Raw genomic sequence first — 20071 nt, 5'->3', positions numbered from 1 at the left:
TTTCTTTCTTCCTTTTTTATGAAATGGGGATGTCTGTTATCTCTGTTAGCTGTGCATTTTCCTTACAGCTCATGAATGTGTGTGTGTACATACACAACATGTTATATGTCTCATATGTATACACACACACACACACACACACATATATATATATATATATCTATATATATATATATATACACACACAAGGGTTGTACTGAAATTAATACGAAAGTGGACATAACTTTTCTATTGACTAACATAGGGCATTCAAACTTTACATGTTAGAGTGTTTTTCCTCTTTTGTAAGTCTTCTTCTCAGTCCTCATGGTAGGTAAAAAAGGGGATTACAAACCAAAGCAATGTACTGTAATTGAGTTCTAGAAGAGGAAAGGTGCAGGTTGTTTATTGAGATAACATCATTGATAAGAGCAATGTGCATAAAGAAATGAAGAAATTTAAAGAAAGAGACTCCAACATTGCCAAAATGCAATGCAGTAACCTTAATTACCAGTGAGTAGATAAATTCATTCATGCAGACACATCCATGAACTAGCTGCACAATGAACTAGACTTTGGTCAATGTATTACAGAAGACAATAGAGGAGGTGGAATATCATAAGGTGTGTACAAAGTTGGTTCCACAGAACTTGATACCTAATTTGTCATAGAGAAAGATGGAAATCTGCTCTAATCTGCTGGAAGTATTTGAAGCTATGAAGACTTGTTTTTCTGATCTGGTGATGGAGGATGGGATGTGGGTGTATCTTTATGATTGAGAAATGAAGGGTCACTCCATAGAATGGCATCCCAATTTCTTCTGCAATGTTTTAGAAGTTGAAGAGCTGGCAAACTGCACAGAAAGTCATGCTGACAGTTTGAGGGGGACAACAAAAATGTCCTTGATTTTTGGAATGTGGCTGTAGCCTAAACAGTGAGTGGATGCATTGAGATACTCAAAAAGCTTAGAGAAATTATTAGAAGAAAGAGAACAAACAAGAATCTGAAAATGATCCACATTCACCATGACAGTACGTATGTTTCAGTGTAATTAAACCTTAAATTTTTCATAGTCAGCTGACAAACAATATCAATTCCAAAACTGCATGGGCTGGAGAACAGTAAAATTTTCTTTGGAGATGACTAGAAAAATAATTATGAACAAGAAAGTGACATAAAGCCTACAAGTAACAAATGTGTAACAAACTGTTCAGAATTTTGACTATTTTTGAAATAACAGCCTAGTATCACAATAACTCAGTTAATAACATTATGTATTGACTTTGTCTTTCTTTATTCTGTGGACAATAAAATAAATACCAGTGAAGTACAAGGATCAATATAATTAGCTGCATCTCTCCTACGGCTGCAACAAAAATTAGTAATTGTTTATTTTGGTGATCTGACTAAAAACAATAATAAAAAGGTATTGTGTGTGTGTGTGTGTGTGTGTGTTTATATGTATGTACAGGTCTAGGTATATGTATGAAATTTTCAACATTTCCTTTCATTATTTCTTAAAGCATTCAAACTCCAAAATGATTCTTAATTCTGTTCTGTTTTATTTTCCATTTACTTCCTTCTGGCTTTCTCTATTTTATTCCATTCATTGTGGCTTTCTCAATCATGCAGTATTTTTACTTTATTGGCTTTAAAATCTATGGCATCATCCATTCTTTATCAAAGCTACACAGTTTCCTCTAACACTACATTATATAATAAGCAAAATATATTTATTCAATGATGGATGCTGCCTTGTATTTCCTTAATTACTACTTATATGTTAAGTAACACTCATATTTTAGTGCTCTTTCTCTCTCTCATTAATCATTCATTATTACATCATGATACAGTGAGTATTATAGAATTTTATGTACAAAATATGTATATAAAAGCTGTAGGCTTTTCTAAATAAAAGTATTTATTTCACGTCTTTATGGATTGCTGGTATTAAATTAACTTTCTGATTTGTGGCCCATCAAAAACACCAGCCATTATGTTATTATAACTTAGGCCATGGAATGTTGTACATATGAATTTGAAACGGTTACCTTCCACATTAAGAGCTTTGACAAATTACTTCATTAGTCCTAGTTTAATATGAAGGTGTGGAAAGATGATTTTCTCTTGCTCAACAAGTGGTTGGTGTATGATATTCTCTCCAACAGTCAAACTTTTCCTAACTGGTCAGAGTTTCTGTTCCCAACGTTTGTCTCTTGCTTGGCTATCTCATAAACACAGGAAACACGGATATTTTGTATACCTTCCTTGTTGGCGTAATAAAAAGTTGACCATTTTTAGATCCACACGTATGACCCATTTGTATTCATCATACTTAAGTAAATCTAACAAAACTTTTTATGCAATCATAATTCTCTTTTAAGTGCACAGACTGACCAATAGGAAGCGCATCAAACAAGTTTCCATTATAGAGTAATACACATTTTAGACTCTTCTTTGAACTCTCTACAAAGAGTCACCATTCACTAGGATCATTCTGTTCAACACCCATCATGTTTAACAATCCCACCATGTCACAACAGTAAACAAAACCTTTTCCAGTTGTAAAGAATGCCAAGAGATCTTCTTTGTTCTGATAAAAAGTCACATTTGTTTCTTTCTGCAACAAATTCTTCTCTTTAAGCCTAGAAGCTAACAGTTCTGATAACTCTTTTGTCAGTCCTAGATCTCTAAATCATTAAGTTCTGCCTGGTTGAAGTTTTCATATTCTTTGGTTGATGTTTCTACAACGTCTATATCACTGTCATGTTCATGATTTATATCTACTTCACATACATGACTTTCACCTTGCAGTGAAGGTAGATCCTTGAAAACGAGTACTGGTATTTCATCTGAGTGAAGCACTGGATGAATTGCTGAATCCAGATTTGGGTAACTTACTTTCTGTCATGTTCTCTTCCTATAACAAGAAGTCTTTGTGAGACAAAAGTAGCAAGCATTTACAAGGCTCTTACCATATCATAAGAATGTCAAATGTTAGTTGTTTTCTTGTGCCCTTTGTCCATTGGCATAGATTTTTGACACAGGGTTCACATACATTGTTCAGGACCCACTATTTATCCTGATTACCCAGTTTAATCTTTAAGCCAAGTAGGATCTTTTCACAATGTCACTAACATTCATTCTTTGACTTGGTACTGTAAAACACTCACATATATAGCAAAAAGAGTGAGGGAAATTCAAACACGATGCTTGTTTTACACTCCTGCATAGTGATATTACTGTCGGAGTGATATTACTGTCACCTCCTCTGGGAAAATGAGTCTAATAGATTGGAATTTAAATCCTGATTTCTATAGAAATTTATTGTTTCAAGGAAACATTGAATTTGGATTACTTTTAATTTTTACGATTATAGATAATTTTGATGGAGTTTATTTTCTACCTATTTTCATCATTCATTGTACCTGTGCATCTTCTGCACACAAAAGCTATTTTCCCTGTTAACCTTCCCTTGATTTTGCTGCACCTTTCATATGTTTAAAGCTTACACTGGTTGCATTTTATGGAGTGTCTACCTACATCTTTTCTACAGATTGAGCATGGCCATCTACCTGAAGAGATTTGTGATTTGTCTGCCTTCCTCTTTATATATATATATATATATATATATATATATATATATATATATATATATTTATGTATCATCATCATCATCATCATCATCGTATATATATGTGTGTGTGTGTATATATATATATATATATATATATAAATGGTGAGTGCTCAACAACGCATTGGTGGATATGATTTCTTTATTTGTGAATTAAGGCTACCATTTGTTTCATGTTAAGAAAAGTAGGAAAATATCCTAGTGTCTTAGTAATTTTTCAAGCCAATCATATGGAGAAAGGTGTTCACCTCCATTTTGGAAAACACAGCCTCTCTCTCTCTCTCTCTCTATATATATATATATATATATATATATATTTATATATATATATATATATATATGTATAGATATATTTATGTAGGTATAAATTATATGTGTGTATGTGTATAGATATTTGTATATAGATGTATACATATATATGTATATATTTATTTAGATACGTATTTATAAGTATGAATGTGTATGTGTATATATATGTATGTATATTCATGTGTGTGTGTATATATATATATGTCTATATATGTATGTATGTTTATGTGTGTATATATATATGTGTGTGTGTGTGTCTACATGTATATACATATATATATATGTATTTTGTATGTGTATGTATACTTATATGTACATATATATATATCACATACAATGATGATAGTATTTGGTAATGCATCATTTGCTAGTCTCTTGTCAAGAAAATGCATGACTCAATAATTGTTCAAGAAAACTTATTCATCAATGCTTCAAATACATTTCATTTCATATTGAGAGTAGACAGAAAATTGTAATTAGATGACAGGTGCTATATAATTCCATTTAGAAGGTAACAAACATTGCATATTATGTGAAAAATCTGTAAATAAAAGAGGCAAGAGGTTCTTGAATACTATAGTTGTTTCAAAAGCTCATTGGATGTTTCTTATGTAACATTATGGCTATTGGGTACACACAACTTTGTTGTGGAAGATTGTCTGCTGTAGAGAAGAAATCAAAGACAACCAGGCTAGTGGCGGGGGGGAACAATAAATGTGGAAGTGGAGATTTGAATTGATAAAGAACCAATGGTATGCCTTTCTCACCAGTTACCTTAGTGATATATATAAGGTGCAGTTTCATTTCATTATCAGCATGCTCAAATTGCTGTAGTGTCTACAGTAGTTTATAATCTCATTAATGTACATATGCCATCAAAGATGGAAATTTGGTGTACTGAAGGGGAAAAGTCAATAAAAGATAAGGACAAAATAAGGATACCATGGTACGTTACTTGCATGTATACACACACGAATACACTAGTTCACATACAGAAAGTAAAAAGAGAGAGATAAACTATGTAGACATGCACATGCTAAGCATATCACTACATGCATATAATCATAGGTATAGATATACAAACATATGTAAGCAAATATGCATATGTATATTCATACATATGGCTCAAACAGACAAAATATATCGACATATTTATTCCATAATGCATATGTTAAAGAACAATAAAATATAGGAACACGTATATATATATATAAATGTAAACCTTACAAATGAATACCATCATACAATATTAATATTATAATATGAAGTATATATGGCTGCTGACATATTGTTGAAGCATTTTCGTGTCACTAAGGGATTTTTATTTGATTTGCTTCAAAAACATTGAATGAGATATGATTTATTGAGTGTATTTTCAATGTATTTCTGCTTTTGCTCAAAGCATTTCATGCAAAGAGAGAATGTGAGATGCACATGCCCATGCATACACACACACACACACACACACACACACACACACACACATGTAGTTAACATCTTCTCTATCTTAAAGGACCAATTGCTTTTCTACACTTATATTTGTATATTTTATATATGTATATCATATATATATATTTATATACACACATATGTGCATTATATGTGCATTTTATATATATATATGTAATGCTCATACATAAAATAAATGCACTTGTACATCCAGTAATTCATCATTCATGCATAATTTCTTCTATAGATATTTTAACTGCATCTTTCATTGTAATTTGAATGACTGTCATATTTTCTAACATTGTCTGTTATTTTCCCTCCCTCTGATAAAAAGTAGAAATTTTTTCTTTGTGTGTGTGTGTGTGTGTGTGTGTGTGTGTATTTATGATATGATATAAATATTATGAAATTTTGTCAATGAGAATTGCAGATAAACAGATTTATTTGCTCTCCTTTTGATGTTTATGGGTCAGTTCATAATTTGTATCAATACTAATTGTTTCTCCTGCTTGTCCAATAACTGAATCCATTTTTAACTTTGGGATTGAATTCATATTCTTGTAACCCTAATTTTTATCTGGATCAGTTGTTATTAGCATGTTTGTTAAATTGTAAATATGTATATAAAAATCTTTTGAGTTTCTTTCAATTCATTTTGCATCATTATTCTGTATTTTGGTCTAATATTTAATTTTATGTAATCATGATTGTTAGAACTGAGCACTACCATCATAACAATGATGTTTTTTTGTTTCCAATCTTCCATGAAATGATGGGGAAATATTATCTTACTTGGAAGTGGGTGAAGGTTGGCAACAGAAAGTGTATCTGACCATAAAAAATTTGCTACAATAAGTTCTATTCAATGCATGCAAGCATGGAAAAGTGGACATTAAAAAGATGATGATATATAAGGCATGTGGCTTGGTGGTTAGGGTATTTGGCTCATGATCATGAGGTCGTGAGTTCTATTCCTGGCAATGTGCTGTGTCCTTGAGCAAGATACTTTATTTCACATAGCTCCAGTCCACCCACAAAAATGAGTAGTATGTGAATTTCAAGGGGCCAGCTTTGTCGTGCTGAATCTCCTTGAGAACCATGTTAAGGATACATGTGTCCGTGGAGTGCTCAACCACTTGCACATTAATTTCATGAGTAGGCTGTTCTGTTGATCAGATCAGCTGGAACCCTCATTGTTGTAACCAATGGAGTGCCAGTTATATATATATATATATATATATATATATATCATAAGGTTTTTAAACTTTTAAATTTTCATATTCAAAAGAGACAGAGACTTCAAATTCGATATATCGATTTATTCACCACTCTATGTTAACATGAAATGATGGGGAAATATTATCTTACTTGGAAGTGGGTGAAGGTTGGCAACAGAAAGTGTATCTGACCATAAAAAATTTGCTACAATAAGTTCTATTCAATGCATGCAAGCATATATAACCTGTCTGTCTGTAAACCTCCTCTTATAAACTAAATGATGAGACACTAGTTAAGTAATTTTTATCTTACAGAGATCTTCTATATGATTAAATTGAAAAGAAATTGAAGGCTCTTTTTTTAAATGACCATCACTCTAAACAACTTTAAATTTATTTCTTGACATGATTATTTTTAAAAGTGTGCCATATAATGATCATTTCACAGTTCGGCATTGTCCAATATTTCTTTGATGTTAATTTTGAATATCCTTTATAAAAATTGTATACACATCTATTTGAAACAATTAAGATATTAGAGAAGAATTAGTATGTGATCATAGATCCAAATAATGTTTCTTTAATATTCACCTATAACTATCTGCACATACTTTTCCTCTTAAATATTTCATGAGAGGAATGTACTTGGAAGACAATAATACATGTCTCTATCAATTATGAAAGGTGTTGTGTACAGAAAATATATTTAAATAAATTTGGTTCATTTATGACAAATAAAACAAATATATAACAGAATTATATATGTGCACTTGTTAAAGAAATATTTTGTAAAAGTTGTAATATTTCATTTCTTTCAGATTTCTGTTGGATATTATTAATTTCCATGCTTTTCTTAAACAGTAATGATTGTTTATTCTCAGTGGCATTCTTGCTGTAAACCAGTTTATATGTATTTGTACAGTTTTTACATTATTATTATTATTATTATTGTTGTTATTATTATTATTGTTATTATTATTTTATGTTTGACTTTTGCTTTGCATTTGTATAAGTTGGCTCCAAGTCTCACCCAGAGACCTCAAGAGACAACAAGTTAGAAGTTTGTGTTGGTGTTATGCCTAGGGTGCCATATATTTGGTTTTGTACATAGTATTTGTCTAGAGAATGTGTAAGAAACCATTATTATTATTATCATCATCATCAGCTTTGTTTACATATGCAACAATGGTCTATCATTCCATTTACTTTACTTCATACATTATATATATATATATATAAATAAATTTTATGGAATAATATGGTGTATATTCTGAAGTCTCTCCTTCATTTCAGTCAATAATAGAAGAATTTTTATTTATTTAGGTGTAGAATGATAAGGTATACTAGTGATATTGTGTACTAATTTTACTGTTTATGTTAATGTGTTTTAACTGATACAACTTACCTCTCAGTCATAATTACAACTTTGTCAGTTGTTATTAGATTTTGAAGTTCATTATAATGATTGAAGCTAAATATATTTTCAATTTCTGATGATATTTATCTAATTTTACCTATTGTGATACTCTTTTGCTATGTATTTAATACTGCTAAGTATTTGTTGAGTAGAAAACTGCTGTGAATTGTAGTTGCAAATAAAATAGTTGAAAGAAGCAGACGTTATAGAAGTTATTTTACTACCTATCTTTTCTGAGTTCAAATTACTCTAATTTCATTATCACTTCTTGTTCCATCAAGGTGATAAAACAGTACCACTCTTGGAATCAATCTTTGTTAAATTAATCAAAAGCAATTATTTCATGATAGAAGTCATGAAATTGAAATATTTAGATATTTTGTTTATTAGTAGTGATTTTTGTTTTGACAGCTGCTCCTACAACACCCACAAAAGTACTTTCAACTGGTAAGCAATCATTATTAATCATGGATCACGAATTGTTCCAGTTAATCATAATTTTCAGCATGTGGACACTAACAGAACTTATAAGAATATTTCTTCAATTCTTTTCTGATTTCTGATATTTTCATTTTGTAATGCGAAGGCAAGAATATTCTAGTTTCTGAATATTTGTTGAAATATATTTATAGGGTTCATATGATTATAGTGTTTTCTCAAAAATGAAAAGAATAATATTAACAAGCAAAATGATCTAATTTTTATAATTATCATTAAATTTGAAGAAGTTCGAATTTTTGAAAAAACCAACAACAAAATAATGTCTGGTTTCAGATCATTTTAGAAAGAGTCAATTAGAACAACAGTTTTGTTTAATTTTTTTATAAATTGTTATACAAATTTAATATCAATTTTCCAAATGTTGATTTTAATCTGTTCCATTTAACATCTCTAGCAAGTTAATTCCATTATTTGTATTGAAAACTGCATTTTACTCTGGATAAGAATTTTAATTTGTACACACATATTCAAATTAACAATCTTATGAGCAATATTAGAAATAGTGCAAATTTAAAGTATTGATATTATAAGCAAATGCTTTAAAGATAATAATTTTATATATAACAATAACATATCTATTCATTCTTAGTCGGCTTTGACAGATTCAATTGTGAATATGTGATCACTGTTTTTGTCATCAAAAAACACCGTTTCCCTTTAGGTGATGTGTGTTCAAACATGCAATTATCCAATGATGTAAAACAACAGCAGTCAGATAAATGAATAGATGTGTTCAGATTTTCACTGCTTGATAACCAGTGTTGGTGTGTTTAAGTTCCCATAACTTAACAGTTTGGCAAAAAAAGTTTGATAGAATAAGCATCAGGCTTAAAAATATAAAAGTACTGGGGTCAATTCATTCAACTAAAGTTCTTCAAGGCGGTGCCTCAGCATAGCCACAGTCTAATGACTGAAACAAGTAAAAGATAAAAGATATATATATATATATATATATATATATATATATATATATATATATATCTGTGTGTGTCTTTGTGTCTGTGTTTGTCATTGTCACCCCGTCAGTGCTTGACAACTGATGTTGGTGTTTATGTGTCCGTAACTTAGTAGTTTGGCAAACAGGACTGATAGAATAAGTGCTAGGCTTAAAAATATAAGTGCTGGGCTTGATTTGTTCGACTAAAATCTTTCAAGGCTGTGCTCCTGTGTAGCTGCAGTCAAATGACTAAAACAAGTTAAAGAAAAGAATATATATATATATATATATATATATATATATATATATATATATATATATATATATATATATATATATATATATATATATATATATATATATATATATATACACACACACACACACACACAGTATTGGCCAAAGACATGCACAAAATAAGTTCAATATGCTCCAGAATTGTCAAAGACATACTTCAATTTTTCTAAATTTGTATAAAGTAAATAAAATAATAATGAATACACACGTGCATGTACATGATAACATGAATAATAATCTTAATAACACAATACAAATAAAATGTCACATGTTTTGGTGCACAAATTTTGGCCCATCTTGTATGTTTTATTTTTGTTGAGTTAATCTCTTGCTACTCTGAATTTCACCTGTGGATGCACTCTTTTTCTCAACTGTTAACACTAAATGTCTGCTGCATTTAACCACAGATTATATAGTTATATTCTTTAAACAATACTTGTATAGGAGTGGCTGTGCGGTAAGTAGCTTGCTTACCAACCACATGGTCCCGGGTTCAGTCCCACTGCGTAGCATCTTGGGCAAGTGTCTTCTACTATAGCCTCGGGCCGACCAATGCCTTGTGAGTGGATTTGGTAGACGGAAACTGAAAGAAGCCTGTCGTATATATATATATATATATGTATGTGTGTATGTGTTTGTATGTCTGTGTTTGTCCCCCCAACATCGCTTGACAACCGATGCTGGTGTGTTTATGTCCCCGTAACCTAGCGGTTCGGCAAAAGAGACCGATAGAATAAGTACTAGGCTTCCAAAGAATAAGTCCTGGCGGTGCTCCAGCATGGCCACAGTCAAAAGACTGAAACAAGTAAAAGAGAATAAAAGAGAATACCCTTCAGCCCTACCCAATATTTACAGTTGTTGCCTATCTCTAATCTCCTCTCTCCACATCTCTTACTCCTTATCCCTCTTTTCCGTTCTGGCCTAAGTTGGATCAGTCAGCATGCACTGATGGTCCAGAGGGGTTGCACCAAGCTCCAGCGTCTGTTTAAGTATGATTGCTACAGCTGGGATGCCCTTCCTAACACCAACCACTTCACAGAGTTCTTTTATGGGTTCTTTTATGAAGCATCAACACTTAGAGGTCACCAAGTACCTGCAAGACAAGACCCCTTAACTGACTAGGATATGTCATTGAGGGATATGAAAATATGATAAAGAGATAGGTACAGATATATTGCTGAAGATGTGAATAAATAGCTTCCTTATCTGGGAAATGAGTTGTGAGGTTAAGGTACAAGTTGAATAGAAAAGACAGAATATGTGTGTGTGTGTGTTTCTACACATACACACTAAATGGGACTGAATATCAAATCAAAGTATTGATATTTGTTAGGTTATTAAGGTGATGAACTGGGAGGATCATTAGCAGACCAAACAAAATACTTAGCAAAATTTCCTTCATCATTATTCTGAGTTCAAATTTCATTATGGTCAACTTTGCCTTTCGTCCTTTCTGGATTGATAAAATAAGTACCAGTCCAGCACTGGGGTCAGTGTAATTGACTGTCCCCTGCTCCAACAAAAATACAAATTTCAGGCACTGTGCCTATAATAGAAAGGCTATTAATAAGGTTATTTTGTTGCCAATATTGTGAAAGCTACATTAAATAAGGAATAGAGTTGTAAGTTTTCTAATTCATATCATATTATATATGCATGGTACTTGCAATGATTAACATCTTATTCTCTGAATTCAGTGTATATTACTTGGATACTTTGCTAGAAAGAAGTTTTATAGATTAAAGGTTGTAGTTTTATTGTAAAAGATGAAGGTATTGGAAATATTAAAAATAGCTCTATAATTTTTCATCATACTTTCTTTTCTATGTGTAATATAATTCAAATGAATCTCTATCATGTTCCAATTGTGTTCTGATTGTTCGATCAATGAAACAGCCTACTCATTAACATGTAAATGGTTGAGTATTTTACAGGTATTCTTAATGTAAAATTTTGGGAGAATCTGCATGACAGAGTTGACCCTTTCCGGGCTTCCAGACAGTTTTCATCTACACAATTTCACTAACAAAACTTAGATTACCTTCAGTCTAGATGCTTTCTTAGGGTGGGATGTTGTAGGAATAGAACTGAGATCTCATAACTGAAGAGCAAACTCTCTATTTGGGTACATTTGTGTGCTGGTACTGTAAGCAACAAGTTCATTTAATTCTTAAAACCAACATGTATATTTGATAACCTGAAAGGAGATAGCTATCACTGTTGTTAGTATCAATTTAACTTCCCTTATTCCAGAGGTGATAAAATAAAGTACCAGTCAAGTACTGGATAGAGGCATGAACAATATAACTGACTAAATATGCTGCTCTGCAAAACTAAGCCTTGTACTTATGTTAGGATTATTTTTATGATGTAAAATGGTTGAGTGTTCTGCTCTGCTGAGTGTTGGAGCAAATATTTTGATGCATCTAGTTGTATTCCATTTAGTTGTATCGGTGCTCTAATCATATCATCCTTGTTATCATACCATGTTATTGACTATATCCTCCCATAAAGTTATATTCTTCTACTATTTCTATTATAAATTGCCTAATTGTTTATTTAAATATATCATAAAATAAAAAGATAAAAAGTTAAAATATTGTTGTCTATCTATTCAATATGGTTTACAATAGATTTGCAGTTATACATTGTTAATCTGTGAAAAAAGTATTTTAGCTTATTAATATATTATGCTAAATTTATTTTGTTATTTAACAAAATATGGTGTAATTAGCAACAATTTTAAGAAAACTTTTAGGAAAACTCCACAGATATCATCAACTGTTAACAATTAATTGTTTATTGTTAAATTAGGTTATTATAGATTATAGGGATATTATCTTTAATGTAAGTCACTAATTATATTAACTGGTCACTTCCAGTTCCAGCATGTTACACACTGAAATTATTTATTCACATCTATTTTCCAATTCTAAAATAACAGACTGAAATCAATATATGGACAATTTATTATTTGTCCAGATACATTAAAAGTTTAAGTGAAATGTAACAGCCACCACTAAAAACTAAATGAAGATAATGTTTGTTTGTTTTTTACTCACCTGGCAGTTGTTACTTATTCTTTGATTATTATTATATTGACTCAAACCTTGTTTATTACATATCACACTAAACCTGTCTAACAAATATATGATAATACATGCAAGTTCACTTCAAATTTTTATTCTGATTTTAGAAATTAAATTTTATTTTTACTCTAATAAGAAGAATTGATTTTAGCAATATGCCTTGGAATTTACTTAGTTACTATGCTTAATTAGATAATATAATTGTCACTTCACTTTTAACATTTTCATGATATGAAAATAACTTTATATCCAATGATGCCTGGCAATATTTAAAGTAAAGTTTAGAAGTGTCTTTAACGAAAGCTATGTTAATGTAACACAAGCCAGTCTAAATTCTTAGTCTAGAAGATGAAATGTTATTGTCCCATCAGATAATTATTTTGGCCATCTTTATTTGAGCTAATTATTAATACAGCAGGTTTGATCCCAGTCATTGGCTAAAACATATTTACTAGTGTTGAAAAGAATCTTTTCTGCTTTAGTTTGAATATCTTCGAATGAGTGCTTTATTCATTTGGACATTACAAGATTCTATCACAGTAATAAGAAGCAGTAAAAAACAACATATATTATAAAGTAAATTGTTGACATAATTATGATATCACATTGAAATGTATTGTGTTGAATAATTTTGTTTGCCAATGAATTGTCTGTAATAATACTGATATTCATAAATACAACAGCAAGATGATAAAAGATATGTTTTATTCTATATGGTAGCTTAGGTGCTGTTAAAGTTGGAAAAAATTATGTACAAATGATACCATGTTATTATGCATATTTATTAATATATTAGATAATATAATTTTCTCAGGGCCACCAGCACCACCTGTGGAAGTATCAACTGGTAAGAATTTAGTAATTAACTATTTATAAAATTAAAACGTGTACTCATCAATTAATGCTAACACTATTATTATTTACTAAATATTTTAAGAAATATACTTATCTTTCGTCCTAGGTATTAGTTATTGTAGCTTATGATTTTTATCAAACATAAGCTGTATATTATCTAAAAAAATTTATGAATTCACTTCAAAATTTCTTCCTACATTGTGCCTGATATAATCGCTGACAAATTCAGTAGTTGATCAACTAATTCATAATCATGAGTTGTATTAATATTTAGAAAATCGACTGTACTTATAGACAAAGCATATTTACAATTGCTGGAGTTAGCATGATTATGGCATAAAGATAATATAAGGCATGAGTGTATATGTATATATTCATTGTTTGTGACAGTTTTGAAATCGCCAATCACCAGCAGAACATACATTCATATATTTCAGTGTTATTTTTGTATCATAAAGGAAAAAACATTGTTTTCACCTCATGTTAGTCATTAATTTCTATGCATTTTTAATATGCATAAGCAAAGAATTGATACTCATCTACAAATTGTACATAAGGTGATGGATTGGATTAACTGTAAGTTTGTTGAATAGGATATCTTGCAGTATCATTCTGGTTCTTTGTATTCTGACAGCAATTTCTGCAATGACACAGGTGTAAAGTTATGTTGAATGTACTTTTCACTTAGACACTATAGTCTCTCTCTCACACACACAAACACAAACACACCAGCTCAGGTTTACACCTTGGAGAGAGACTTACAGGTGCAGATACTGAGACTTTCTATAACAACTCTTCTGTTTAAGAATGTTGGTATTCTGAAATTCTTTTCCTAATTATATTTTCCTGCAGTTGTTGAATTTCCACATTTAAGTGGAACATAAACAGCATCAGACTTGTCAGTTTCAGAGGGCCATAGTTAATACCCCTTCCTCCTGACTTAACATTACAAAGAAAAACACTAAAAAGAGTTATTGATTTAAAGATTTATCAATGTCTGTTAATTATCTGCATAAATTATCTTCTGTCAGAGTCTCAGTATTAGCTATATTAAAACTTATCCTCATCCAAGGTACAACATATGTGGTTTCAACATCTCATGCAGATTTCTATTAATTTAACTTGACACTTCTAATCATAGATGGTGACACATGAAAATTAATAATGCATGTTTAATTACAATTATAATTCTTTATAATGATAAAATAACTTCCATTTATTTTTCACCCTATATATTGGTGTTGTTGAATTTACAGTGACATAATACATCAGTTCAGAATGCTGTATTTTTCTCTAGGTTAAAATGTCAATTAGAAATTACTCATGTTATCTCAATTATTTTATTACATATAGGCTCAGAAAATTATTAGATTATAGTTATAAATATAAATAGATTTATATTTCCAGAGTCCTGTTTAAAAATGTACCTAATTACCACTGAAACTGAATTATTAGATAATATTAATTTATCAAAAATTAATGGAAATAAAATTATAGAAAATTATTTACTTAGGTAGTATAAATATATATACTGCCATGCCATTTGGTTTTCTAATGAGAACGTGATTTATCAATGTAAAGTCAATATTGTAAAAATTCCTTAATTATGTTAAAATGAGATCGTCGAATTGCTGATCAAATCATAAGCAAAGATATAATTTCCATAGCTCCTCTATATAAAGCTGAGAATAATTGATAGATTAATTTAATATGAATAAATATTAATTAAGATATTTGCTTTGTATGCTATCAGTAACCAAATTATCATTACATATGATATTGTAAAATTTACATAACAGTTTATCATATAAAAAATTTTTTTTTTGAATTATTTTAGTATCTTAATAAATTTCTAGCAAAATCTAATTAAAAGCTCATTCTTTAGTGAAATTCCTATTTACATATTTAGTTTTATACTTCTTTAATTCATAACTGGCAATAAATTACTATTTGACAAAAATATAGCTGTTAATTTTAACTATGAATATAATTTAACTTAACTACTTTCCTGTGCATTTTATATACTAATAACCAGAGATATATTCCTAATATTTTCATTAAAGCATATCGTTATTTATAATTAAATATATATGGTTTTAATAAAATAATCTCTGTTGAAATATAATTTGTTAATTCATATAATGATGGGTATGTTGAAAAAATATACACATAACACAATTTTTGGGATATAAGGAAGCATGATGTATAAGTGACTATTACAGCTGACTCTTCATAATATCAGTTTTCTAAATCAGCATTTCATGTTTATATTGTCATGTATGTCCTCTTTCATATTTGTTTTGTAAATTAATATATTGCTGCATAATATGTATAATATATGTATATATATATATATATATATCTGATAGTTTCGCCAAAGTTATAAAATGTAATTTCATAATTTGTTTGGTATGAACCTATAATCTTATGTGGAGGCACAATGGCTGAGTGGTTAGGGCAGTGGACTCGTGGTTGTAGCATCACTGTTTCGATTCCCAGAACAGGCATTGTGTTTATTGAGCGAAAACACCTGAAGCTCCACAAGGCTCTAGCAGGGGGTGGTGGCAAACCCTGCTGTACTCTTTCGCCACAACTTTTTCTCACTGTTTCTTTTGTACCTGCATTTCAAAGGGCCAGCCTTGTCACACACTGTGTCACGCTGACTCTCCCCAAGAACTACGTCAAGGGTACACGTGTCTGTGGAGTGCTCAGCCACTTCAACGTTAATTTCAAGAGCAGGCTGTTCCATTGATCAGATCAGCTGGAAGCCTCGTCGTCGTAACCAACAGAGTGCCACATTTTTATTACTTGATACATTATTTCTACATACATGAAGAAGTCTTTGGGTTATCTTAACGTGCATTTTGTAGAAAATGTCAGATATAGTGATGATGTTTTAATAAGATTATGTTATTTATTGCTGCAGAAAAACAAATGACTGGCATATGTTGTAAAAATATGAATTAACCATTTGTGAAATGCATAGTGAGAATGTAAAAGTCACAGGAGAGAATGATTGATTGCTTGTAACAAAACTAAAAGCATAATAAGCTATCTAGAGAACCTTTAATTTGTATTTAAATAATGTATAAGAAAAGTGTAATTGAAAGTTAGCAGTTTGTAACTGTCATTAGTCTCAAGTTGTATGTGTAAGAAAGCCTTTATTAAGATAGTATAATATAATACTGCAAACACAGATCACATCAGAAGGGGTTAACTTGCATTGCTGACTATGACTTTTCCTGGAAGAAAAATTACCTGAGAAACTTGTCATTTTTCAAGGGAAAGATTTTACTCTCTATATAACACATGAGTAACATCAACCTGTTTTAAAATCTTGTAAACTTTGTGTGTCATTATTATAAAGTTAATACATTACATGTTATCAAAATATGCCTGTTGTATATCTGGTAATTGCTAAAAGTTGTGGCAAATATTTTGTACCATTTTGAAATAGATTTAAGATCATACTTCTGTAAAGAAATTTTGTTTCTGCTATTTACCATTTACATCACTTGAACTATTCATATTTTCCAAGTAGTTTCTATTCTTCTAAATCATTTTCTCTCCTATGTCTATTAAAGTAAGCCTCATGTTAGATCACTGCTAACATACAAGAAATGGTACTGTTGCTGCACACATTAAAATCTGAGATCTTATCTAAAAGAATGGCCAGTCCATTGATTGGAAAATATTTAGCTAGCTTTTCTCTACAGTCACAAGCTTACATATTTGCTAGTTCTTCTACCCTAGCTACAAGAATCTCTGCTTCTCTGAACTAGTCAATCTGCTTCAATATTTACATCGCCTGCTCTTTTTTCCTTCTCTTCCTGTTCTCTATTGTTGTCGTGAGAGTCATTGACAACCCTGGGGGATTGGAAGAATGAACTAGCCAAACTCTTATGAAGAATTGAGGCTGGTAGTCTTGCAAAGTATGTCACGCGAATACATTGATTTAACCTCCACTTCATTAATTATATATCCAACATGTGTCAAGGATATAAAAGTGGCAACAAGATGTTCGAAGCCTGCGTCAGATGTTTAAATCCTTCTTTTTGATATGAAACCAAAGAAAATATCATTAACATGGAAGACTTGTTGGCTTGCATGGTGCAGTTGCAACAGCAACAACAACAATACCAACAGTTACAAAACCACCTGTAAATCCACCTGTTTTACATATTTACATGGGAAGTTTTATTCTAATATATGACCAGGCTTCATTAATTCACCAATGATATAATACAATGTTATAATTCATGAAACTTATTGATAAAAAGATATTCATTTTCCACAACTATTTTAGTGAATAATATACAGGTTAAGATTGTTGATAATAGTATAATAGTCATGGTCTCACTATTACCTTTTAAATGATGTATAATCATCAAATAGCAAGCATTGAATAATTACATTCATACCAAATATATATGTATAACAAAGAGTTATTAACGAGGGCTCATCAATCCTGGCAAAATACTTTATAAGCTCTCTGTTAATACAAATACACCAGGCTAACAAATTTTTTTAGATTAGTAAAGGACGCTGTGTATGCTTCTGAGAGGGTCTGAGGCTCATCACTATTCTTCTTTGTAAACCCAAGGTTGTATTCCTAGGTAAACTGGTTTTATACACACAGTGATATACAAGACAAGTTATAAATAATGATCATTACATATTCCTTTATTATAGTAAATTCCACTTACAGCTGTTTTTGAGAGTATAGGTTCATTCTTTGATTGGTTTACTCAATTGGTCCATTGATCAATTGAGAAAAATTAAATGACCTTAAAAAATGATACTATCTTCAGAGCCATAGTATTCTTCTTTGTTTTTCATCTTTTTTTTTTTTTTTGTAAATAATGAGGCAGTTTTTTGCTATTCTAATTGATACTATGTATGATAAGGAATGTATTAATTATATAAAAACATATGTTATCCTCAGTCTCTAATTATTCTATGGTAATATGATGCTATTATGTCAGTGAATTGTCAAATTTCATATTTTATAGCTCCTGTAGTTCCAGTTAAATTTGTAGAATTATCAGCTGGTGAGAGTTCAGAGTTTAAATTAAATAGGAACTAAAAATAACATTAAATTTTATATGTTGCATCCCATATACTATTTATACTAGAAATTATAAATCCTCTGTCATCTTAATGATACCCTACATAGATCTAATTAAATTGTGCATAATCAAATTACTTACTATATTATACTATGATGGCCTATAATATACATATAATTATTTTGAAATAATTATCAAAAAGTGATCAAAAAAAATTATTAATTTGATTTTTAAAATTCTTTTACAACATTGAAGAACAACATATTTTGTATAATGCTAGATATGTTAGCCTGAATTCATGATAATATTTTATGAAACTTAAATGTGTGTTTCAGATCATATATTGATAGTTAAAAATTTTTCCTTTAAATATTAACTTTTACATTTTGTAAGGAATACAAATTTCACCCAACGAATTCATAAACAAAATGTGATACAATATCTCTTTGAAGTATTTGAAAATACATTCCCTTTTTATCTCACATATAAGATGATATATTTTTAACAGTTGCATTTCCCCCTGTTATACCCATGGAAATTAAAGCTGGTAAGAAAATTAGTACCTAACAAAAACTGAACTAATATTAATGACTATGAACATTATTTAACTTAACTGTACTTTCATGAAAATATTTAAAATGAATGTTATATTCTTATAACCACAAGTATATTCTTAATATTATAATTAAAACATAGCTATTAATAATTAAATAACTGGTATAATTTATATTTGTGAAAAATAAATAGTCTCTGCTGAAATGCATTTCAGTAATTGTAATGAAGAATATGTAACAAAAAGATGTACATACTATAGCATACATATCATTTCAAATGCAATAAAATATGTTTTATGTGTCCATATTCATATTCATATATTATAATGCTTTAATCTCTGTTTTAAGCTATTTAATTTAAAATATATTTATTAAGTCATCAACATATTTCTAATATTTTGAGAAATACTAAGGCAGCAGCTGGTAGAATCATGAGCATACCAAGCAAAGTGCTTAGTTGCATTTCATTTCTCTATACATTCTGAGTTCAAATTTACTGAGGTCGACTTTGTCTTTGAACCTTCCAGAGTCAATAAAATAAGTATGAGTTGAACACTGGGGGGGGGGGGGGGGGGGGTCAATGTAATCGACCCCCCCCCCCCCCCAAACTTGGTGGCCTTGAGAAATACTGCCAAATTTAGTGCAATGATAATTTACTGCTACAAACCCATGGCCTGATAAATTAATTCCAAATTTTCTCTGAAATACTTATTTTATTATTTCTAACATTTTCCCTAATATATAATAAATAAAGTAGACCATAG

The 20071-nt window shown here is 30.2% G+C and overlaps 1 protein-coding gene across 1 annotated transcript in view; it reads left to right on the top strand.

The window, feature by feature from the left end:
* LOC106882611 (collagen alpha-3(VI) chain) overlaps window positions 1–20071 on the top strand; it is a 118276-nt gene that overhangs the window by 17673 nt on the left and 80532 nt on the right. The window contains exons 5-6 of the mRNA XM_052975952.2: window positions 8417–8452; window positions 13644–13676. Coding sequence (XP_052831912.2) covers window positions 8417–8452; window positions 13644–13676 — 69 coding nt within the window. The remainder of the gene's footprint in view (window positions 1–8416; window positions 8453–13643; window positions 13677–20071) is intronic.

The sequence above is a fragment of the Octopus bimaculoides genome, chromosome 23, assembly GCF_046866305.1.
Source record: "Octopus bimaculoides isolate indiv1 chromosome 23, ASM4686630v1, whole genome shotgun sequence".
NCBI lineage: Eukaryota > Metazoa > Mollusca > Cephalopoda > Octopoda > Octopodidae > Octopus > Octopus bimaculoides.
The sequence above is the reverse complement of the archived record's forward strand: the minus strand, read 5'-3'. Positions and strand labels throughout refer to the sequence as shown.